This window comes from Ictidomys tridecemlineatus, chromosome 8 (assembly GCF_052094955.1).
Source record: "Ictidomys tridecemlineatus isolate mIctTri1 chromosome 8, mIctTri1.hap1, whole genome shotgun sequence".
Lineage (NCBI taxonomy): Eukaryota > Metazoa > Chordata > Mammalia > Rodentia > Sciuridae > Ictidomys > Ictidomys tridecemlineatus.
Genome location: NC_135484.1, coordinates 8,271,508 through 8,297,317, shown reverse-complemented (window position 1 = coordinate 8,297,317; position 25,810 = coordinate 8,271,508). Strand labels below are relative to the sequence as shown.

The window sequence follows — 25,810 nt, the reverse complement described above, 5'->3', positions numbered from 1 at the left end:
ATACAAAGCATTTTTCAGAATATTGTAGCAAGTGGGAAAGTAACCCAATCCTGTCTGCTTCCTGCCCAAGCTGTCCTCTGTGGCTGCCGACTTTGTGGGAGTGAATTTCCTCACATCTCAGTTCTTGGGGTGACTCTGGAGGCCTCGGCCTAACGTGGGCCTCCTCAGGGCTGCAATGTACCTTCTTCCTAGCTCCCTCTGTGCAGATATATCTGCTCTACAATATAAAAACTCTCCTCAGATTTTACATTTAGCACTTTTAAAAACATTAAGCACTTTTTAAGAACAATTTGAAGCAAATAGGAAGGTTGTTGGTGAATTCCTAAAGTCATCATCAGAGATCAATTGAGACCAGAAACTTTGATTGGCAAATCTTTTTTGTTTGTTTGTTTGTTACTAGGGGTGGAACCCAGGGGTGCTTTACCACTGAGCCACATCCCCAGCCCTTTTAGTTTTGAGATAGGGTCTTGCTAAGTTGCCTAGGCTGGCCTTGAACTTGTGATGTTCCTGCCTTAGCATCCTGAGTTGCTGTGATTACAAGGGGTATACCAGAATATCCATCATTTTGATTGGCAATTCTAATCTTATCAATCATCTCGGTTAATGGCCTCAACTTCCCCTTGGAGAAAAAGCAATTAGCAGCCAACATTTCTATTACATATCTGCTAAGGGGTAGGAATTCCCTAATAACCATTTTAATTAAGGTGCCTCATTTCTCAATCCTCAAAACTTACTTATTCCTCAAAATTTTATGAGGCAGGTATAATCACTTCCTTAACAGATGAGGAAGCTGAGAGGGAATTTGCTCATGGAAAATAGTAAAAGGTAGGCCCCAGATTCCAAGGTAAGCCTCCGTGGTTCTAGGTTCTAGGTTCTTCATGTCCAGAAGAACCTCCAGAGCAGGTGGGTCCTGCCAGCTATCCAAGGGCCCAGGTGAGTTTGGAGAACAAAGAGATGAAGAAGGCGCCAGAGAAATGGCCAGAAAAGAGCAACTCAACACAATTTTTGGATGCTACCATGTGCCATTGCCAGGCTGGGGACCAACTGCAGGTGGGGGACTGGGAGGCCTCAGTTTCTGGGGATGAGGATGGAACCTGCCCCTAGCAGTGTGTGTGTTACAAGGGTCCACCTGGCAAAGAAAGTTGAAAACAAACTTGAACTTGTCTGCACGCGGAAGGAACAAGTGCTGATCTTTGGAGGCTCTTGTCCGTCCACGTGGCTGACATGGACAACCATTGCCAAAGGCAGAAACAATCACTGTAATAATGCTGTGCTCATGCGGACTGCAGTGGCGCACGCCTGTGATCCCAGAGACTCAGGGGGACCCAGGCAGGAGGAGTGCAAGTGTGAGGCCAGCCTCGGCTCAGCACTTTGGTGAGGCCCTAAGCAACTTAGTGAGACCCTGTCTCAAAATAAAGATTAAAAAAGGTTGGGGATGAAGCTCAGTGGTAGAGCACCCTTGTGTTCAATCCCAGTACCAAATAATAATGATAATAATAATAATAATTAATAATAATAGCATATCATTATCTTTATGCAATTTTACTCTGAGAAGGACTCTGGGAAGGGGCTGCTAGAAACATGTAAAGAAAGAAAAAAACATCTCCAATTCTAACCCGATTCGGAGTCTTCTCACGAGAGATCCGGGTAGGAGCAGCCCTTGTTCCTGTGCTAGTCTGCCTAAGTGACAGATTTGTTTATTGGTTGCATGGTCACAAGTGCACTTTAAGGAAAAGGGGCTTAGTTTGTGTAATAAGACCTTTATAGAGAAACCACACTAAGAGTCAGCCCGAGTCCTGGCATGGATAGGGAAGGATACGAGTCAACGCCTTCTCTTCCAATGTTCCTTTTGCATACAACTTACTTCTTTAATTTCTTTAAAAGCAAAATAATTTGGGTAAATTCAGGAAAAGGTAAAAACAGACTGAGAAACCCTCAGGGGACCATACTGCAGCCACACCTGGGTCTCCCTTCCGCAGACACGTCCATGTTCCGTCTGTTGTGATGGTCAAGAGTAATGGGAGGACTGGGGGCTCCTGGAACATTGTGTGGTCATTATGCAGTATAAGTGGCTGGTACTCACTGAAACTCTGTGACACAAGGGTCCAAGGCCACGGGGAGGAAGGGAGAATTTCCTCGACTGGGAATGAGATCACAGGCATCATCCAGCAGTTCCTCTCTGTCCCAGGACGCTGCCTGCAAGTCAGAGAGAGGCAGCTTCTCTTTGGATCTGAAGCTCTTGGTAGACCTGAAAAAAGAAAATGAGAAGTAAAAAAAAATTAATTGAGCTATAATCCTTGTTTATATTTACAGGGCACAGTGTGATAATTTGATAGAAGAATACAGCGTGTAAAGATCAAATCAAGGTAAACAGCATTCCAGCTTCTTACACATTTATTATTTCTTTGTGTTGGAAAACTTTGAACTCCTCTCCTCTAGATGTTTATAAAATGTATAATAAATTGTTGTCATCCTATCGTGCTGTAGAATGCTGAAAATTACCACTCTAACTAGGATTTTGGTACCAGTTGTCCAGCCTCCCTCCATCACCACCAATCTTTCCAAGCCCCTAGTGACCACTACTCTACTCTCCACTACTGAGAACAACTTTTTTTGGCTTCCACAAGTGAGCGAGAACATGTATTTGTCTATGTCTGGCTTATTTCGCTTAACATAACAACTTCCAATTGCATCCATGTTGCCACAAGTGACAGGTTTCCATTCTTTTTATGGCTAAGTAATATTCCATTGTACATATACACCACATATAAAATGAATGTTTGGTCTGGATCCTCCATCCAACTGTTGGACACTTCTGCTGGAGTTTAATGGAAAGTATCCAGTTAAGGGCCTCAATTGTGAGAGGCCCTGAGCAGCCCCAGTTTGGAAGATTGGCCCTCATGCCTTTTCTATCCATTCTTTTACTTGGTTGTTCATCTATTTAGTTAAAGATATTTCCTGGACAGAAAGAGAAGCATCAGCAAATGTTTCAGGATCTTCAAGGATGAGGCTCTCAAGGAAGGAGCTGCCTTGATTTGACATGGCACCCACAGGCACCCACACACCTGAGACTTCTACCAGGTCCAGTTCCAAGTGGAGAGGAGACCTGTGTTGAGATCTGGCACAGCCTCTATAACATGGCATCCTGAATGCAGTTGAGAGAGGTCACTCCCCTGCCCCCCATCCCAGATGACGCACTTGTGGCCAGGCGTTCTGATAATAAAAGCAATAATAACAGGTGAGGGTCGGGTCATTATTTTTTTCCATGACTTTGGTTTTGAAAGCATCAAAAGTCAATGGAAGGACCTCCCCTCTTTTATTTAGGAGCTTCCCAGCTTTGTTGTAGGTATAAATAAAAAGTGTAATTTAACAGATCAAAAGAAAAGTAAAACAGCAGGCCAATGGTAGGCACTTAATGAAAGGAAATTTACAGAAGAATCAGAATTTATCAGGAGCTTTGAAGGATGAATAAAGACTCCTGGGCTCCCAAGAGGTTCGAAACATTCCCTCCTGCCAAGGACAGACTTGAAAGTTTCCCTCTCAATCTTAGTGACCGCCACCATGTCCCATAATACAGTTCCTGCAATTAATAGAAGAAACAAATTCTGAACCTGCAGGAAATGTTCCCCCCAGCAGCAGGATGTGTCTGGACTTCTGGACTCTCATCAAGCTTTTTCTGTGAAGCTCCTAATTTCAGCCCAACGGGAGAATTGAAGGCAGAAAACAACCATGGCTTTGGCTGGGAGTGGAGAAGTTGAGCCAGGGCTGGGAGGAGGCCCCTGTTGCCCCTGATTTAGGAGGGGAGGATGGCTTTATCTTGCTGGGTTGATCTCAGTTGAATAAGAATGGAATCATAGTTCTGTGCAAAACAAGGGACCCATAAATATCACTGAGCCTCAGGATGTTTGCAAAACATCTCAACCATCTCTGGAGTACACGGCAACATAACACACAATGGGCAACAGTTGACCAGGGGGACCCGCTGGCTTAGGGAGCGGGGAATGGGGACAAAAGGGAGGGAGGGCAGGGGCTGGCCACTGCAGCAGGTCTCTCATTTCTCCATAGGTGAACCAAAGGGATTCTCCTGACTGCCTTGAAACAGCCCCGTTACTCCCTAGGGCAGGCTGACCTGTCAGTCCCCAATATATATATGCATAACAACAACTTTTTTTTGCCTAAAATAATAAACAAGAAATATGGGTGCATTCCATTTCCCTCTCTCACACTGCCACCAGGGAACCTCGGCTTATTTAGACTGCTGAGATTTAAGGAGGATGGCCAGTGAAGGTCTCCACCAGGACACCAAGAAAGAGGTCAGCATGCACTTCCCTACGGCTTGCACCACTGTGCAAATTTATCCTCCTGAAAGATGTCACCTGCTATGGTGAGATCATGGGCTATTCAATTGGAGGAAAATAGGATTTCAAGTCCTTCTTTCAAAACTTGCTTTTGTGAGGAATGGAGTATGTCAAGAGCTGGTGTGACAGCCCTCTTCCCAGCACCGTTTTGGGATGCGTCTGGGGTACAAACTTTGTACTAACCCAGCTCCCCCTTGCTGCCCATCATCTGTCAAAAGCATAAGAGAGGCTCAGTGTCTTTTTTTTTTTTTTAAAGCAGTGACAGTCGCCTCCTTCCTCATTTTGAGAACTTAAAGCCATGCCGTGGATACTCAGCAGTGACTGTCCCTTCTCCTGTCCCTCAGCCCATCCCACTACGCTTTCTGATCTTCATAAAGGATTTTTGCCCACCCACCTACTCAAGGGAAGCAGCCGGGTCTTGGTGTTTGCTTGTGCTATTGTGTTATTTACTGTGGGTGGCTATGCACACTACCAACTAATACAGGTCTTCCTCCTTTCAATCAACTCTGTATCTATCAGGACAAAGGATACTGAATCCAGTAAGATGCCATGTTTTATTTATTATTATTATTATTATTTGGTTCATGTGAACAAAAAAAGAAAATCAGGTAATGGTTAATATTCTCTCCTAGAAGATGGGATGAAGCCTTTATCTTCACAATCAGTTTTTGGCTCTTATTTTTTCTGGACTTTTGACTTCACCGTGACTGAATATAAAAATATAAGGTGTGACGTATGATCATCAAGTGGTGATGTGGGTTCCAGGAACCCTGTCCTTGTTTGTAGTCACCATTGGTACGTAGCCATTAGAACACGGAGTCCAGCGGGAGGGCCCTTCCCCGAGAGAGGGCCCCGAGTGGTGTGTATTCTGGGGGGCTCATGGTCTCCCTGAAGTGGCCAGCATCTTGCCTCGCTTGCAGAGGGCTGCTAACTGACGTGACGCTGACTCAGTGAGGCAATGTGTCTTCAATTGCTAGGCAGCTCAGATGCCAGGAGGACAGCTTTCCATGCTCCCGGGAAGAACTGCATTCCTATTCTGGAGACACACTCTTATTCCCAGGAGTAGGGGATGTGCAGTGGGGATGCCCCCTCTCTGAAGAGATGGTGGAATTGGCTGTTGAGAGAAGATGGCCAGGGGATGGCTCTGAGGCCTCAGAAGAGGGGGAGGCATTCAGAGAGGCCAAGATGGCGGCCCCTCAAGCCAGGGAGCTGTTATCCGGAAAATGACCATCAGTAAGTTTTACCAGGTGACACTGATTACAACCTGGGGAGTGCCCGGGTAGCGGGGGAGAAAAGTGAAAGTGAGCCAGACTCAACTTCCCCAGTTAATGGATGTGATCTTGCTAGTTGACTGGGCTTCAGCATGTGGTGCTGCTCCTCCCTCAGCCAGGATTAGAGGGTCAGAAATAACACACTTCTAGCACTTTTGTTTCCCATAGTCCTGATTTTGAGCTCTTCTGGGACATCTTGTTTAGAAGGAAGGAATGCTTCCACTAGAGGACTCAGTGGTGAGCCCACTGACTGGAAGATGAAGCTTCCCCTGAGCACCTGGGGATCCTCATGCCAATGAACCAGATGAAAAGGAAGGGAGTGACCTCTGGCAGGGAGCGGGCCATGCAATCAGGCATCAAGAGGAAATTGGGCTGTTGCCACACAGATCACAAAGGAGGACTGTCTGGGATCCTGGTGATTCACGGGGCTGTCCCTTAGTCCCTCTCTAGCTAGCAAAGACAGCAAAGGAAAACTACAGCAAGAGAGAAAACTGAGAGCCAGTGAGGATTTAGACCCCGTGGAATGAGGTTCAAGTCACTGTTCAGAGAACTTCCACAGACTGAGGACCCAGAACACAGAAGGGGTGGTGGAGAAAGAAGTTACAAATACCAACCACACAGCCGAGAGACTGGACTGCAGAAGCTGCGTCCATTTTCTCACGTGTTTGTCGTGTGCGATCCGAGGGTGGGCCTATTTATCATCCTGTCTTCTTTTCTTTCTCTTTCTCTGTATTACTCTGAACAAGTGTTCTGGGAGGTTGGTGGCCTTCCGGTAAACACCGTATTCAGATGGGACTGTGGCTGAACTGGAGGAATGACGGGTCCAGCCCAGAGGTTACGATGGTGACCGTTCTCCAGAGACAGCCACAGTGACCGCTAGGACCTGGTGTCCCCTCATTTTGGCGGGGAACGGGAGCTTCTTCATTTTTTATGAAAGAGTTTCACATCCTGTTAGGTTGGAACATGGAGTTTAAACCAGGAGAAAGGGGCGGGGGGGGGGGGGGGGTGTGTGGAAGCCAGGCTGCCGCAGGCCACGTTCAGCAGTGTTCTCCCAGGCCCAAACCACCTCTCTGCTCTGGGAGGCAGGTCTGGGCCCGCACACCTCATTCCTGCTTTTCGGTCTCTGCCTGGGAGGCTCTGCTGATTAGCAAGCTACAGAACAGAGGAGGGGCGTGGTGGTGGGGGCTCCTGCCTGCTTTTCCCTGCTCTGCTTGCTTTCATCTGGTTCTTATCAGCATCACCTGAGAAATGCATCCTCACTTTGGCAGAGCTAGTCCCACCCAGTAACTAGCTGATGGCTGAGTTCAGACCCCCCCATCCCCCACCCCACTGAAGATTCGCAAAATCTGCCTTGTCACACAGCTTTGGGGCCATTAGCCCCTGCTGTCCTGGCACCTCCTCAGAGCTCTAGGATGCAGCCCCAGGTCCCTCTTCTGATCTTGGAGATCCCCGCGGAGCCATGTCTGAGGATCCTAGTTCCTGCTCTGCAATACGCTCCTCCAAGATGCTAGGAATTCCAACTTCTTCCCTCTGTTCTCCCAGCCCAGCCGAGATAGCTGCCTCCGGCTGTCACATTGGTGACGTCTTGCTGCTTCCACTCTGCCTTTCCATTTCTTCAGCTGGTCGGCCACTCTGCAGGTCACACTCTCCCTCTCAAACTGGCCAGCATGGCTTCTGCCTCCTGCCTGCATCTTTTAACATCGCTTCTTCTCATTTCCCTTCCTGACTTCCTGGAACTGACCAGACTTTCTTTTAGGTTGTTTCAGAATTTTCTTTGATCTCCTGTTAAAATGTAGAAACATACATTTCTTTTCACTATTTTAGAGGTAACCCACTCATTTTGAATGTGTATACTTTGACCTTGAGTTTTTCTAACAAAATCTAGGGTAACTAATAGATCTATGCTTTTCTTGAAGAGTTGGAAGGGAAAAGAAGGAAGTGAAGTAGAATGGCTTCACTTCCTTCTTTTCCCTTCCATCTTTTTGTTATTGTTGGTTATATCAGGTCCAGTCTGATTTTAAGCAATTCCCAATTAGCAGTTACTATTATTTGTACAAGTCCATAAGTATTTAGACGTATGAATACACTTAATTGAATTCTTGGGCCGCCATGGTCTTTGGATCTCCACTTTCCTTCTAGATTTGACTTCCTTCTTGCAGAAGTACCTCTTTCCTTCTCATTGGACAACAACAACAAAATAGTTATTTTTTTTCCCCAATAAGACTATAGGCACTCATCTCTTTTAGCCTTTGTATGTCAGAAATTGTCTGTATTTAGCTGTTAATTTGAATGGTAATTTATCTAGAATTTAGATTTGTGTGATGATAATTTTTTTGCTGAGTCTTTTAAAGGCGTTCATGGTCTCTGACATACATTATTGTTTCTTAGAAATCTGTCAGTTGACTTGTTATTCCTTTCAGTTCATCTGTTTTGTTTCCCTTTAGATAGAAGTTCAGGTTTTTCTCATTTTCTTTGATAGTCTACAGTTTTATTACCAGGTGCCTGAGTGCTTTTATTTATACTGCCCTAGATCCAGGCTACTTAGAAAATCTGAAGACTCGAGTTTTTCCTCTAGTTCAGAAAAAAAAATTGGCTATTATTTCTTGAATTTGCCTCTCTTTTTCTTTACCCTCTGTTCTGGCATGCTGATTAGACCCCTGAGAGATTTTTCTCATTCTGCCTTCGGATCTTTTGTACTTTACATTTTATCTTTCTGACCTATATTCTAGGTGATTTCTTTAGTTCTAGATCCTAATTTACTACTTGGTCAAATACATGTAAAGTACTGTTAAACTCATCCACTGAATCTTTATTTCCAGGCCTTCTAGCTTAATTTGCATAATTTATATTTGGGCTTTTTGGGAAAAGGTTTATCTACCTTTCCCCCTTCCCCGTACTCATTCTTTATGATATATCTTTCCTTATCCCTATGTATATACATACATACATACATATAGATATATTCTTTAAAGATTGCCTTATTATTTCCAGATCTTACAATGCAAATATTCCTATTTTCTGTAATTACTAACAGCCCCTTTTGGTGTTTGCTCCCTGGTGTGATTTGGAGTCTCTTATGCTATTATTTATGGAAATATTCCCAGAGAGCAGTTTGGTTTTTCCCAGAAGACACTAGGAAAACTTTCTCAACATTTCATTGGCCAGAATAAAGTCACATGTCTATCTCTGAACCAATCATTGCAAGGGGTAAGGATTAGCCTTAGGTCAACTAAGTCCACCAGAGTCAAGCAGAGAAGGGATCAGCTTCCCCTAAGAACTGAGGGCTAAGGGGGAAGAGTGAACTTTTACAAAACCAGGATTCTTCAGAAAGGAAGAAGTGTATATGCATATGTGACACCAACACTCTGAGATCTGCAAATATTCACTTTAGAGTTCACCATCCATAGAGAAATTCTTCAAGGGATGTAGAAGGGGGAAGGAGAGAGAGAATGATTAAAAACAAAAACACAGTAAGGATAAATTCTGGTGAGACATATTTTGGTGGAGTGTCATTTGTATGTTCTTCAGAAATGCCTCACATTTTTGGGAAAGAAAACTTTGGTTTTTGTTGTTGGGTGTGGGGTAGTATTATCCATACCATGGTTTTTCTTTTTTTCCTTTCTTTCTGTAGGAAAATAAAAATGTAAAAGCCATTCACATGAAGAAAATGTGAATGAAATTATCTCTAAATGTCAAGAGTAACAAAACAAAAATTTAGTTTTAACAATTTGAATTAATCTGTACATGTGCTGTGGTCATTTAAAGGAATAAAAGTAATTCAAAGTAGAAAAGGCTATGTTTACAGTATTGGCCCAGAGCCATGCTTGGTTCCTGGTCAGACACCATGGTAGTGAGGTAACAGGGAACAGAATGTCTGACTCTTGGTCTAGCATGATCACTAGCCACACAAATTTGGCAACATCTCTTCTGTGCTTTGGCAAGCAAAGAATCATTTTGGGTGCCCCCCGCCCAGTTCTGTAAAGTTTTGCTAAGAGTAGTTCACCTTTCTTTATTCAGCCAGTATTTGATGAGCCCCTACTATGTGTCAGGCACTGTGATAGGTATTGAGGACACAACGGGGATCAATAGAGTCTCTGCCTCCACTGGAGCAGATTTGGGCACCCAATTTTTGAGGGGATGAAAACATTGCATCAGACTTTAGATGCATGTAAGTCTGTGGATACTTGAATTCTTCATCATTCATGGACACGTTTGCCACTTTGTTAAAGAGTAAAAACAACACTGGCCATACTTGTGGGTGCCATTCATAAATCCACAGATTTCGGAGCTCAGACGTACTAGGTCTCCAGCCTGCCCATTTGCTTGTGTAACTTCTTCCTGCCCATTTACTCATTCATTTATTAGGCGATGGATGCTGGATGAGATGGCAGGGAGACCTCTCTGCGAGGTGATCATTAGGCTTTGGGGAAGAACGGTGGGTTAGAGTGAGAGTAGAGGTTGTCTGAGGCAAGAAGAATATTCCAGAGACAGGGAGCAGCACATACAAACCACCTGAGGTGGGAAAGGGCTCATAAAGTTGAGAAGTCACCATTGCCTTCTTGTGTTAAAGTCATTGGTGCCCCCAGCCCATGTGCCTCACTGCCCCCTGACATTCCCATCCTAGCTGGGGATGTCGGCTGGCTCTCTGTCTGTTCTATCTTCTTTTGTTATTTTCTCCCCCTTAAGTCCCTTCTTAGTCACTCTCACCTCCCACCTTTCCTATCTTCTTATCATCTTCATCCTTGAACTTTAAGTCTGTTGACATTTTGTTATTTTTCTGACCAAAATGTTATTGTTTAAATTCTGAAATCTGTTGATTTATGAACATGCTTAGAATCCTTTCTGACTTTCCGGTAAACCAGCTTTCAAATACCACGCCATAAACCTGTAACAATTTCACACATAAACCGTCTGAAGAGCAGCATTTGCTCACCATGTTAGCTTTCAAGGTGGACTTTACACATCTCATTTAATCTCATCCCCACCCTGTCGGAGGTTTCTTTTAAAGGGAAAACCAAGGCTGCAAGGACTTTGCAAAAACCTCATAAATAGCAGAACTGAGACTGAAACCCAAGCCTTCAGATTCAAAGCCTAATGTTTTCCCCAAATCACTTCTTTGCCTTTTTTTAAAAAAAAAATAACAGATAATACCATCGTCCTGAATAAAGACAACAGATTTCATTTTAATAATTACAGGACACCTTTCACGAAGCTTATATTGAATAAGAATGAGTCTTGATTGATTTTGGGGGCTGGACATCTATTTAGATCAATTTAATATTTCAGGTGGCAGGAAAAAAACAGTTTATACCATTCAAGTTTACCTCCTTCTCCAACCCCACCCAACAGAATTAGGATAATTTCTTTTTTTTTTTTAAACAGCAATTTGGTTGATTCTTGGAATTTTTTACATCGGGAGTCAACATACTTCTTCGGTAAAGGACTACATAAGTTAACATTTTTTGCTTTGTGCAACTACTGGACTCAGCCATTGTAGTACAAAAGTTGCCTTAAACTATGTGTAAACAAATCATCATGACTATGTTTCAATAAAACTTTATTTACAAAAGCAGGAGGTAGAGTGTGGAATTTTCCACTGTGGCATCACTTGAAAAGGTTTGGATTTGGGCAATTTCAGATTTTGGATTTTCAGGTGAGAGATGTTCAATTTGTACTTCTTTTCCCACTCTTAATGCCCAGAACTTTCTTAAGGGAACCATCTGTTGGGACTTGGAGTGCTATTCAAAGATGACCATGGGGTTCATGGTTGCTCATGCTTTCTGCACACATCCTCTTTTACCAATTAGACTGGATGAAAGCCCCTTGATGTACCAGGGACTAGAATAGAACCTGGCATGAAGGTAAGTAGAGAAAAGCTTCCTGATAATAACAAGCATCAATCCTTTCCTGCACCTCCATGCCCAAGTGTACTAAATGATTTGTTTACTTGCAATGTCAGGTTCTTACTTTGGGGATGGAGTGAAGTACTATTCACGGCTCAAGCTTATGTTGAATGAAATCCTGACTGACCTCTGCGGCTCCCGTTGACCTGGGCAGGTGCTCCCTCCTGGGACAGTGCTTGGGAGGCAGAGCAGTGTGAAGCTCATTTCCAGAGGGGACAAGGAAAGTCAGTGAGTGCGATCCTGTTGCTGCCCACTGGCCAGAGTCACTGCTCAGCAGAGATGCAACTACAAGGCCTTTTGCCAAAAGCAGATCTTTCTCAGGACTGCAGCTGCCACAAAAAGTTTCAGATCTTTTTAAAAGAGGATAAGGACAACAGTAACTCCTTAAACCTCACGGTGGTTTGCTAGGGGAAACGGAGGCTGCCACAGGCTCCTTTTCTCAAAAGCCCTGGCAGGAGGAATCCCAGTGTCCAAAGAGAAGTGAACAGTGCTCATGGGAACCCGGTGAGCTTCAGTGTCTAAGCCAGTGCTTTGGGGCCAATAGGAAGAGGCCTGGTCTGTGATTCCCCTGCCTCTGGGGTGTGAGGCCTCCAGGCCCGTGAGTAATAGTGTCGGAGCCCACTCAGCAGCAAGTGGGAGGACAGGAAAAGTCAAACCACAGAGTGGGCTTCCAGCTGCAGGCGCCTCTGTCCTTCCACGGGGGGGCCCAGTGGAGGGAAGGCAGGGCTGGTGTTACCACAGCCCATCTTCTGTGGTCAACCATGGGTTTTCCGAACCCCTAATTCCAGCCCCCTGCAGCCCTGCACCCATCCCCTCCTGACCCAGTGCAGCTGTCTCCCACTGCCACCTGCAACAAGGACTGGACACTGGGCTCCTTCTCACTGAGAAGGCAAGCACTGATGTCACTTCTTTCTGATTTGTGAGAGATCCAGGGACAATTAACAACAACAAAACAATAATACAACGAGAGCTCATGGAACCAGGTTCATTTTTAAATGTTGGCATTTGGGGGCACTTCCCTCGTCCTTAGGTCTGTGGTACGTATTTCCCAATCATTGTCCTTCCACCACTGTGTGGTGGTACTGTTACTGCGTCTTACAGAGGAGAAGGCTGGCGTCCAAGGTTTAAGACCCCCTGATATCTGGGACTGAATTCTGGTCCAGCTGAATCATCAGTTTGTTCTTTATCATGGTCCTTCCTTGTATTTCTGATTGGAAATTTCTAGTTGAAACAACTCTTTCATAGGCACTAACTACCTCTTGGGCTTGCATTTCATTTGTCCATTGAAGTTCTTTGCACCTGTTTCGGGTGCCCCCCCATGGCCAGGGTGACCTGTCCTAGTCAGCTTTGTCATTGCTGGGACTAGAAAGACCTGACAAGAACAATTACAGGAGGAAATGTTTACTTTGAGGCTCGGGGTTCCAGAGGCCTTAGTCTATAGATAACTGTCTCCTCTCCTCGGGGCCTGAGGTGAGGTAGAACACCATGCTGGAAGAGTGGGGAGGGGAACGCAGCTGGGAACGTGGCATCGGGAAGGAGGGGGGGGGAGAGAGAGAAGGGGGGGGGAGGGAGGGAGAGAGGGAGGGGGGAGAGAGAGAGAGAGGGAGGGAAGAGAGGGGGGGTAGAGAGGAAAGAGAGAGAGAGAGGGAGGGAGGAGAGAGAGAGAGAGGAGAGAGAGAGAGAGCGCGCTCTGCTCAACAAGGACAAAATGTAAACCCCAAAAGGCAGGGCGCAGGGACCCACCTCCCTGCCTGTAGGCGCCACTCAGTTGATCCCTGTCAGGGGGTAAACACACCAAGGAGGTTACGCTCTCATTATCCAAAACCCCACCTCTAACCTTGCACTGTCTCACACGTGAGCTTTTGGGGGACAGCCCACATCTTCCCCTCCTGGGGGCACGTGTGGTCTAGTGCCATTATGGGGGTGAGGCCAGAGTCGGGGGGCCTGACTGAAGGGTCAGGCAGGAGTGGAGGGAGTGGGGTAGAACGACGTACTCTTGTTCACTGAATGGACCTGCAAGAAAAGGTGGGAGGGCATTTTGGCTTGTGCCCTGAACCCTCGGTCTCATTCTCATGATAAGGAGAAGTCTGTCTTGACTTAGTGTACCCCTAAGTGAGCTTTCAGGGTTGCTGCTATGTAAGGCCAGGGCGATCTCTTAAAGTTCCTATGTTCTACCTGGCCGTTTCTTTTATTTGTCTCCCTTGCATACTCTACAAGTAAAGCTAGCCCCTGGAGAGCTGTGCTGGAGGAAGTAGGGAGTCTCTGGAGAGGTGATGTAATTAGCTGTCAAAGACGGTGTCCCCTTCCCTGTCGCCTTCCAGCTGCTCCCTCCCTTGGGCTGGGCTCCCTGCATCAGAGCACAGCAACCTGAGGCTCACAGTTTGGGAGAAAAAAAATCTATTTGGAATGCAATAAAAAGAGACTGAGGCCTGCATGAGGAAGTATTAACCCCCAACCGGTGGAGGACAAAGTCTCTTCAAGGACATCTGAATGACCCAGAGCTTTAGGTTTTTATAAAATATGTGGGCTATAAAATGAGGAGAAGGAAGAAGACAAATTCAGACAATTTTCTTAATTAGAGAACGTTGGTAAAATTGAATTACAGTCTCCTGGGACAAGTTGTTTTTGTTTTACATTTTTTCCCCTTACTTTGTTTTATAATTTTTCCACTAGCTATTTCAAGAAAGCCTAGTTCACATAAACTATGGATGCATCTGGGCCCAGATCTATGAAGCCTCTGCACAGCAATTCAAAGCAGGGGCGAAGCCAGGTTCAAATCCCCAGGGGACTGCTCACCAGTGCTGCGGTTCTAGGGATGGAGGTAGCTCAAGCGTCCATTCTCCCATCAAAATGAGAACAGAAATGCCTAGGACCAGTTACCATGAGGACCAGATTGTGTAAGTAATATAAAAACGTCAGCACAGGGCCTGGCACATAGACAAGACAGAATAGAATGTGAGCTCTTTGTTGTGTCATCAACCTCCAAACTGAAGTCACAGAGTGGCATTTGGGCACATAAGGCTTCCTGGCCCTGCAGAGCTACCTTACTTGGTTTATTTTCAGAAACAGCTGTGTGCATCTGGAATTCATGAAACGGAGACTGGACCAAGGACCCTGGGAGGGTCCCTTGTACTTCAACAGTACAAGAGATACCAAACCTTTAAGAAGGTTAAAATAGCCCCAAACTTTGCCCACATCCTCCATCTCCCCAAATTCTGGGCCTGTACACAGCATAGAAGCTGTCCTTTGTTGACATTGGCCCAGTGCAACTGACCACATCTGCTAAGGGGAAAGTAGCTGGGCAGAGTATGGCTCCTGGGGCTTCCCCTGCTGCAGAAAGGGCTGTGGAGCTCAGATACCGAGTCCAGAGCCATGGAAGGTCCCTTTCTTTCCCTCCTGGCTGTGCATGATAGTGTAATGTCCAGTGAAGGGAAGAAAGGATCTCAAGGGCTTGTTTTGTTTATTAACATAACCCTCATTTCTATTATTCCTCCCTATGTGAAGCCAGCAATGGGATAAAGAGAGACAGATAAAGGGGGGTCCTCAGCCCCTCATCTGGCCCCACATCCCATGGCTGGGCTGTCCTGCCAGCTTTCCATCATCCTTACAATCAGGTGTCACTGTAAACAACAGATCAGGAGTAAGAGAATATATTGGGGGTGAAAACAAAGAAAAACAGACTCTACCTGAATTTGGATGTACTTAAACCTTCACACTTTCCTAAAAACCTACCCCATCTTAGTTTTTACATCAACATTTAAGGGAAGTAACTAATGTCTGTTGAGCACCAAGGACTTGACACATCAATTCTTCACTAATGCCCAATAGGGGAGTTCTGTTTCCTCTTTGCACAGGTGAGAGAACATGTGTCCAAGCTCTCAGAGCTCAGAAATGAAAAGAAAGAAAAATCCTTTCCAAAAGGGATTTGAAACTGCCCATCTCCAGAGCTCACCACGTTTACTTCAAAACTCTGCCCTGGCCATTGCTAATTAAGATAACACAGCACCCCAGGGCGAAGTCTCATCTCCCAAGGAAAGGAGATAAAGCAAATTGCTTTCAATAATGAACCTCCTAGAGCCAGTGCTGGAAAAAAGCAGCACACTGTGCAGAATCAGCACAACACAGAATCGCACTGGCAAGCAACAGATAATGGAATGTCCCATCCACCCTTGACTCTCAAGCTTTGAGAAAAGGATTTTGACATTCCAATTAACAACTAAAAAATTGCAAAAGGACAGGATTTTTTAGTAAAGTGAGATTCATTGTATGTATAGTAATTGACAGGGCTATAGCCAAATTTTATTTCTGTGAAAATGATGAAATTGGAATCTACTAATAGCAGACATGTGTATGTACATATCTACATATCGCTGTATATCTGAAGACGCAGTCTGTGATGGTGCACAACATCACTAGGCAATTTGCAATGTCCCACATTCACCCTATGGTATTGTTTAATGTGGGCCATCTGCTGGTGCTGCCGCTGTGCAGATTTTCTTTTTAAATGCTCATTGTTTCCTATAGTTCCTCTTCTTCCTTCTTGTTCTTGCCGTAATGAGATATATTAGTCTTACACGTTGTCATTTTTTTTGAGGGGGGGGGGATAAACTGATATTTAAAAACACTGAAAAAATATTAAGAAGAAAAAAGCAATCATCCACAATGCCACCACCTGACTATGTCTGCCTTAATTTCTGTGGCTTTATCTTTTGTTTTGGTGGATGATAGGGTCTGTCTCCCTACTATATTTGTAGACTTGCCTTGGCTATTTTGGTGCACTTAAGAAATTAATAATTAGATCTATTTAAAAAATATCTCCTGAGGATTTTGATCAACACAGCAATCATAGAATAATTTAGAAAAAAAAAAAATAACAGCCTCATAATTGAGTCTTGCCATCCATGTATATGGTATAATTTTCTACTGTTTAAGTGTTCTTTTATTTTTATGTAATTAAAGCTTTGTTTATAAAGGTATTGAACATTTTTTCCTTAGATTATTTCCTATTATAATTTAAAAAATAATTTCAAATTAAATCTTTATTTTTACATTTTATGCTTTTGTTATTTCAATTTAAATTTTCTTCTTATGTTTTTCTATTTGTATATATTTTAAATTTGGTTTTCTATACGTTTTAATTAAATGGATGATTCATGTATTATTTATCTTTTTTTATTTTGTGATCATTGCATTTAAGGTAAACAATATATGTGAGAGAAAGTCTGGTGGTACACTTTCAGAATACAGTATTTAGACTTCATTGGGATGTAAGCCCTTCTCTTTTCTCTTCCCAATTTTAAAATTAGCTAGTCTTCTAGATTGTGACCCCAAGCTCCTCCTATCAGCAAGGGGCAGTGCTGTTTTAGGGATAAAAACAGGTGGACTGGGGTGGCCATATAGCTCAGTGGTAGAGTGCTTGCCTAGCATGTGTGAAGCACTGGGTTTGATTTTCAGAACCACATGTAAATAAGTAAAATAAAGGTTCATTGACAACTAAAAAAATTAAAAATGAAAATAAAAACAAAAACAAAAAACACAGGTGGACTACCTACCTCAGTGTGCTTGCTTGTCAGGTTTGGTAGCACACCCTCCTGCAGAAGGAAAGCTTGCTTTGCTGAGCTACTTCTGAGTACATGTTTGATTCCTTGCAGCTCCCCAGTATTTCTAACATATACAACATGGGCTAGTTTTTAAGTTTTGTGTTTAAGATCAAAATAAAAGATTCCTTTAAAAATATTTATTATTTATAGTTAGTTTAACAATATGCTTAGATTTTTTTCAACCACAATTATATCTAAAGGCTTTGACAACCAAGATGAAATTTGTATATTATGTTTACAAATATGTGTCCAAGCTCTCAGAGCTCAGAAAAATCTGAGAAGAAAGAAAAATCCTTTCCAAAAGGGATTTGAAACTGTCCATCTTCAAAGCTCACGTTTACTCCAAAACTCTGCCCTGGCCATTGCTAATTAAAATAACACAGCACCCCAGGACAGAAGTTTTACAGTAAACCAGGGTGGCATATGCCTTTGCAGAATGACATAGTACATGAGAATCCTTTTCCTTTCTATGAAAGTACTAGGGTTACATCATCATCATATTGAGTAATTGCAACTTGATCTATTTTGGGGTTAAAACAAGTTTGTTATTTCTCCTTTGATGGTTTTTTCCTTTGAATTACTCTTTCATAATCCTTTTGCCTATTATGTATTTGATTTGGTCAGGAAAAAGAAACTGATTGATAAGGAACAGCTGCTTGAATTTTACTGAAGTTTTTAGAAATATGGTCCACATTGGCAACATTTTGCCATAATAGAAAATTAAAACATTGAAAACTTAAAATGTAAAAGACTCTTCTCATCAATTATAATTATGTTCATTATCTTATTTTGTTATGTTCTGTATAATTATTGGAAATATGAAGACAAGTTACATTGATTTTATTACTTTTTTATCTATTGCATGCAAAACTAGAGTACTAAGAAAACACTTTTGAAGTCATTGAAATTTATTCCTGTCTTAGACAAGCAAGTAGCATATATTTTCGGGTTCTGATAAAAATAGTTTTAAAAGGAAAATCTTTATAATTCCACAAGTTAAAATAATCTATTTCAAAATATATTTAAATATACTAAATGTATGACAAAGGCTTCTTATAAACCAACTCTCAAACAAGGGGAAAGTACTATAGTATATTTATGAATCATTTCTCATTTTTAAAGTTATGATTTTGTTTTGCTCTGTGCAGACTATTTGAATACAAATATAATGAAAAACGCAAAATATTGGATAATTCATGGGAATTTCAAAGATTTGGGAGTAACTTCCCCACTGTGACCATTTGTGACACTCCCTGGGCCTAGAGTGGGTTCTCTACACCCCGCAGGCCACCGGATATGAAGACAGGCATGGCGCAGCTCAGGCAGGACTGCTCTGAGCTGGCTCCATCTGCTCCTCCCCTTGGCCTTTTTCTGGTCCATTTCTGACCCTTTGTGTCTTTTCTTTTGCTCACCTCTCAGGCCAGCCTGCGTGAGAACTGAGCCCTGGGTCCACTTGGATTTACATCTGACATTAGTGGGACATAGGGCAACTCTTCTACCTTGTCTTGGTGTCTTCGTTTTTAAATGACCATAGTAATAGTGCCTGTGCTAGATTTGACTATTGGTCTCAGTTTTCACCCAGACATGGCCTCATAGTGGACACAGCCTACTTCCCTGACTCTGGACCTTGGGCCATCTGACTTGTTTGGACAACAGGATGAGAGTGTCATTGAGTGAGCTATGTCTGAGGCCCTTGTGACTTGGGTTTACTCTCTTGCACTCTGCACCATCAGAAACACATGTCTTGGGCTCTGGTGGTGGGGTAGCTCAGTGGTAGAGCACCAGAGAAGCATGTGGAGGGTCCCAGGTTCCATGCCAGGCACCCTGCCCACCCCCCCTGAAAACAGGCCTTGAGTGTCCTACTCATCCCTGAAGAATGAGAGACCCTAAGAGCTCTTGACCTTCAGCTGTGTTGGGCAGCCAGCCTGGCTGAGCCCAGCTTAGATCAGCTGAGTGCTACACAAACTCCAGGTGCCTGAACAAGAAATACAGGCTTGCATTTTAGAAGCTGCCATATTCTGACATTTTGGTGTCAGGAGCTGTCTTCTCCAGTATCTGACGCATAGAGTTATTGTAAAGGCAGAATTAGGTATTATAGCACAGGGCTTCACACAGAGTGTATCACACAGCAGCTGCCCCGTGAGCGCGGGCTTTTGGTCTCCACTGCCAACCCTCTCTGTCGTGTCCCGACTGCATTCTTGCAGGGGGCTGATTTTTCTGACTTGGGGCTCTTTTGAGGAAGGCACCCAAAAGAGCGAGGGCCTCAATGGCCGCAGGCTGACTCGGAGGACGAGTCATTTCTCGTTTGGTGCCGCGTAGTCAGGGCAGGTCCCCATAGGTGGGTTCTCTGTGGAGACGCTCACTTCATGGTTTCACCTGTTTATAAGGAGGACAGTGCTCAGATCGACACTGGGGCTTTATGTAAACAATTCCCCCGAGTCGTACGAGATAGTCAAAATGACCTACTCCTGTGGATGGAGGTTACTTTTTCCCATGAAGCCCCGAGGAAAAAAAATTATCTAAGACTGAATAAGTAAAATGAACCTTAATCTCAGCTTTTCACTTCCAATGCCAAAAACGAACCCGGGTTCTTTTTTAAACAAAGGCTGATAGTTCACCTTAGTTCTTTTTTTTTTTTTTTTTTACCGGACACGTGACAACACACTGTGAGGGGTTATTTTGCTCTGTGATTTGGGCAGGTGTGTGAGGTGCCATCCAGGGATTCCAGCTGTCAGTGATCAAACAGATCAATTCTGCAAAATCATAGACATGGCACTTGTGCCATTGGTGGGCAACTTGTGAAAATGTGCTGCAGGCCAAGTGAGAGCCTGGGGGTAGGGTCCCCTTCCATGTATCCAGCAGGGAGGACAGGAGCAGGGGTAGCGCACTACACCAGGAGTGGGCCATAACTGGATCTTTTAGATGTTTTATCCTATGTAAAGAATTTGATGAACTAATATGAATCCTGGGACGTCTGTTTTTACTTTATCTACTTGGATTACAGTAGTATGTTCTTTGGGGCAGCTTGTCCAATCATTTTGTATCAGTTCTGTAGCACTAGAATCGACGTAAGTTTTTCAAGATAGTTAACTTATAAAGTGAGTTTGAATAAAAGCTGTACTCAAACTTTTATGTCATATGTGATTACATGACATAGCGATTAAGAAGAGTTAGACCTTACTGAACTAATTGAGTTTGTGATTTTTTTTTAAAAAAAAAATCATGCTTCAATTTGGAATGTTATTTCGTGTCGTACCTCCGCTGATGCTAGCTGATACTTTTCTTACCTCTAAGACAATTTTTAATAGAAAAAGTATGTGGAGTAATGTGACCTGGTAGAAGACAACTACACAGTCCGCTCCCATAGGCAGCTGCCTCCTCACATCTTCCTTTAAATGTCCAACATCTCCAGGTCAACTTGTCCAAGACCAAACTGCTGGTCTCATGGTCCAGAACCTTCCACTCAGACTTTCTCGTGTCAGGGAAGGCCAATCCATCATTCTGGCTCCTTGGGCCAGGAAGTCATAGTCCTCCCGGACATTCCCTTTCTCCAGCACCCTAAGGTGGTGGGTGGTTCTGGCCTTCACAGTGTCTGCATTCGGGACCCATCCCCCTTTCAGCGCTGTGCTGCAGGTCTGGGCGCCAAGACCCCACCAACCCTGGCTTGGTTCTTCTTTCTACCCCTGGCATCTGTCCTGAGCCCTCAGCTGTCTTCAGCACAGTAGCCAGAGGGACACAAGTGAGACCATCTGCCATGAACGGCCCATTCCTGGGGCCCGAGTCTGGACCCACGCAGTCCCCCAGGTCCTATATTTATCCAGCTCTTCTTTACCACCCCACCCGTAGCACCCGACATACTGTATCACTTACGATTCTCACCTATCTCCCATCTCCCCTTGCTGGACTAGAGCTCCATCAGAGCAGGACTGCTTTTCCCTTTTATCCCAATAGTGCCTGGCATGTACAAATGCAGTGGATATTGGTTGAACAGACGAACAAGAAATTGTGCAATAAACTAGTGGCAGAAACTTTGAGGCCAAGACTTCCAGAAGGAATGGATCCCACACACCAGACCAAACAGCAAATACCGGTTTATGCACCTTCATTAGCCTTCCTATTTGCCCAACTTGGTCACTAGCTTGGTGACCTTGGGAAGCTGTGGAACTTCTGTGCCTCAGTTGCCTCTCTAAAAACCAGAAATCACAGCTTTTGAATGCTGAAGCATCCTAGGGCTCAGCCCTGGTATCCTGTCCACACTCACTCCTAGGTGAACTTACTAGATTTACTGACACCTTAAAGGGTAATCTAGACATCGATGCCTGGTTTTAAAGGATGCCCAGAAGTTCTTTGGTATTTCTCCTTTCACAAGACAAAACTTAACTTTCCACCTCTGGAGCATGGGCTGGGTGGGGCGACCTGCTTCTCAGCTTAGATTAGCAGAAGTGATGGAATCTTGTTTCCTCCCAGATGGTTTTTTTTTTTTTTTTTTTTTTTTTTGCCAGGATTCGAGGAATTACTGCAAGCAAAGGGCTCAGAACAATTCCTGGCACAAAGTGAAAATGAACGGTGACACCTGAAATCTTGGGCAGGTGTGCTGTGTGACAGCCCTAAGGTCTTCCTTCCAGATGGACTGCCCTGGATGAGTGTTGATGAGGAAATTTCCCAGCATGTGGGAAATAAATGGATCTCTATTATGGCAGGCAATAGGAACAGATGAACTATAATTTCTAAATTCACCGTGTTTGATGGTATGGCCTTTGTAAAATGAGAAACTCAGGTTAGGTCAGCCCCTGCATGAGATCACCTGATACAATCTATATCAAATTCTCATTTTCACTTTAAAATAAAGTTATTTATTTAAATGCACATAAAATGTGAGAAATGAATTTATGTAACTTTTAAAAATAATGTTGAGCTTGTGTCTGTTTTATTTGAAAGCATGATTTTTGGCAAAGAAATGAGTTTTTGTTTTTGTTTTTTTAAGCAAAGTCAATGTTGTTTAATATGGTCAATGTTGGTAAAGGGCTTCACTTTGGAAGTGAGGATTTAAAACTCATTTAATCAGTAAGAGGGGAAGCCAGGGCCAGAGCCCTGGACCCATGCAGTCCCCCAGGTCCTCTACTCAGAGGCCCTTGTGTTGGGCTTAATGTCCTGCTTTTGCTGTCTGAAAATTCTATTACTTTTTGAAAACAGGGCCCCCTATTTTATTTCACCCTGGGTTCTACAAATTTTGTAGCTGGTACTGGAGTTGCTTGTTATCAACTGTGAGTAGTTATTGCCTAAAGGCTAAAAAGATATTTCAAAACAATTCAGGCAGGTTATGAAATACTTCCTCACATCTACTATTTATAGTAAAATGCAACTGACAAAGTTGCCCTCTGGCTTTGGAGGCAAAGGGCGTGCTTTTCTTGTCAATGGATGGAGGAGGCTAGACTGGATTTTCACTCTCAGAGGCTAATCTCATGGATCGGAAAATAACTACGTGGCTCTGCATTCTTTGTGCTCTAAAAATCACATCTCCAAGCTTGTAAAAATATGGTAAAACTGCTTTAAAACAGTTCTTCATGTACATATTGGAGTATAGTAGCAAGTACATCTTGAAAACATAGAGTAGAAAATTCAACTCCAAGTTAAAATTGGATATTTTGGATAAATTCCCCACACTCAGCAATTTCCCTCTTGAATAACACACACGTAAACCAGGGAGTCATCCAGCCTGGTGGATTGTAAACTCTTCCATTGCGTCATAAACCCTTTAAGAGCTGGGACTGAGGCTCCTGCCCCAGAGTCCAGCAGACCCTCCGCCACGTCAGCAGCGATTAGCTAATAAGCCATTAACTTCAGTCTAGGGGAGGAGACTTTTTTTGTGTGTGTTTGTATGTGTGAAACGTGGGGCACAGAACCCTCCTGGAAAGCACACAGGAAGCAGCCCCACTTCATAACAAGCACGGACACATCCCAGCCCCGTCTGGTTCTGCATGGCAAATAATCCTGCTCACTCCCCACGACGCCTCCTGGAGGCAGGCCCTATTCTCATTCCCGTTTTGCAGGTGAGACATGAAGGCGCACAGCATCGGTCAGTAAGCGCAGGGCTGAGCCCCAACCCCTGCACTGTGGCTCCAGGATGTGTGTTTGGATCCACCTGGGGCCAGGTCCCCACACATGGAAAGAGCTGGCCACAGGAAGAAGGTGTGGTGTCCCAGGTGGCCTGAGCAGCTGGGGAAGGGAGGAGCAAGGTCCACTGAGGAATGTGACAGGGCAGGGGGTGTGTGCACTGCGCCATACCTTCCCGGTCCCCTCCTTCTCTATGGGGTCGTGGAGGAGAAGGCTTTCTGGATCATCTCCCTCTTGGGGAGTGGTGTGAATGTTCAGCTCCTGGCGGTGCTAGGTCACTGCCCGGTGGGCATTTCTCCAGGTCTGGCAATGTCCCCTGCCTAGGGTGGCCACAGGGCCGCGAGCTTGGCGGTGTGCTGGAGGCTGACTCTGAGTTTCCCCATGGCGGCTCCTCCCCACACCCTGCCCGCAGCGCTTCCTTCCTCCTCACTCAGGTGAGCAGGAGTGCTTTGAGATCCGGTGAGCCCCGGGCACAAAGCCAGTGGCAGTTGGGTGGCAGCCTGCTTAGTGCTCTGTGAGCTCCAGCAGCTGAGAGGCTGTTTCACTTTCTTGGGGACGTCCTCTGCCCGTGTGGAGACTGAGTCCCCTTCCTGACCCTGGGCAGGCAGGATTTCCCCAGCCTCTGTTTGTCTCCGGGGCTTTCTGGGGCCTCTGAAAACATCGCATCCCTGGCTGGATACGGGCAGAGGATGCCAGATAGCTTCTGAATTCTTTGAAATCTCTAAACATCTAAAATAATCATAATAAGCCTGGTGGGTAGGTGTGAGAAGCTCTTTAAAATGTGGCGCGTTTCCCCACAAAGCTTAAATTAGAACTCTTCAGGGGAAATTGAATGAAAGTCTCAAAATATGTAAATGTTCTTCTTCCTACAAAACAGGACTCAGTGTTACCCCCACCCCAGAAGGCAGGCCCCCTCTCCAGGGCTCTGGGCTTCAGCCAGCATCGATTCTGACCTTGACCCTTGATATCCCGTGCTGCCCCAGGGGGTCCCACTACTTGTCTTATCAATCCCACAAGCCTGTTTCTACATTTATTTCCCTGCTTGCCTTTCTACTGTGGAATTTTTGGAAGGCTGGTTTCTTTTGAAAAGTGCACAAAATCCTGGGAGATGTGGCTCACTGAGAAAGCGTCCTCTAGGGCCAGGGCCAATGGGCCCCAGTGCAGAGCTGTACCCTCGGAGGGACAGGTGGCCCAATTAAGTCCTGCTTTTGCCCCTTATTTTCTGTGGACGCAGGGCCAGTTCCATCTCCCGAGCTTTACTTTGCTCATCTGTAAAATGGGTCGTGAGGCTGGAACTGAAGCACGAGAAGTCCTGGAAGCTGCTCCGTCACAGAGTGGCGGGTGGGGCCGGTGTCTGTCCCTTTGGTGCTGCAGCTCTGCTCTGGGGCTCCTCTCCGGATCTTGTGGCAATCGAGGGGCTCTGAAGCTGCAAGCACAACTCGTGTCCAGGAGGTGAGCCTGACCCTCTGAGGTAACCTTCGTGCATTTAGTCATGGCCCTGGGATTCCACCTGGGGCCCCGGGTTCTGGTGTGGGAGCTCATACCTTCTCATCCCCTGTGTTCTTCCTCACGGCCACTGGGTCCTTTACTCAGGCTCAGAACATCTCTGGCATCCAATGCCAGTGGGCAGCCTTTCTGGCAGCCCATGCCACTGTCCCTTGCTTGAGTTGGTACTTTGCAGACAATACCCGGGTCCAGGGCCTGCTTCTGGGAAGGACTCCTTTACATTTCCATTAGGCTTTGTGATCCTCAGGGAACAAGAGAGAATCCCAAAACCGAGGGGAGAAGAGTGGGCAGGGAGGTGAGGAGGGTGGGTGCTGGCCCTGGGTGGCTGCCCCTCCACTGGGCCATGAGGTACTGTCCCACTCTGGTCCCATTCTGCTGCTTCCCCGGGGGTTCTTCACACCCTCAGCCTCTATGGTCCCTTCCCCAGCTCCTGGGAATGCAAAGGAGTGACCTCGTTGGTGCTGACCCTTGGTCCCATTTCTCCTTCAGTTAATATGAGAAAAATGTGAGGAGGAAGGGGCAGGGGACCCGGGAGCGGGGCAGGGAGAGGCCACCTGGCCTCTTCCTTTCCTCTGCACACCAGGTCCAGGCCGCGGCCTGGGGAGGCATATTTGCCCTGCAGATTCAAACTGAGCTCCTGGAAAAGAATTTATTTGGGCCTCATTAATGACCTTGATAATTAATTATCTGGGCAGTTTTAAAGATCTGTGGAGTGGGAACTCCTGTTCCAGAGAACCGTGTGAATTAGATGGACGCGTATCCAGAACACATAGAAACGGTACAGTACGTGTGCACACCCGCATGTCCTGGGAGTGGGAAATCAGGAGGAGGCATTGCAAGCACACAGTTGTCCTGCAGGCACACAAATTCACATTGCATTCTGTTGACTTACCTTCCCTTAATCTAAGGCAAATGCTGAAGAAGTAATAATTGAAAAGCTTCCCAAAGAGAAAAATGATGTGGGCAACATTTGGGTTTCCAAATTTCCAATTTATGGGTGTGAACCCGTTATCTACTTTGGATGAGATCAAAGGGTCATGTTCTCATAGGGCTTCTTT

General features: G+C 44.9%; 1 protein-coding gene across 1 annotated transcript in view; it reads right to left on the bottom strand.

Moving 5' to 3' along the window:
- Positions 1–1,843: 1,843 nt before the first annotated feature.
- The window catches only part of LOC144365970 (uncharacterized), a 45,468-nt gene continuing 21,501 nt past the window's right edge, over positions 1,844–25,810 (bottom strand). The window contains exon 4 of the mRNA XM_078018802.1: positions 1,844–2,248. Coding sequence (XP_077874928.1) covers positions 2,080–2,248 — 169 coding nt within the window. The 3' untranslated portion in view covers positions 1,844–2,079. The remainder of the gene's footprint in view (positions 2,249–25,810) is intronic.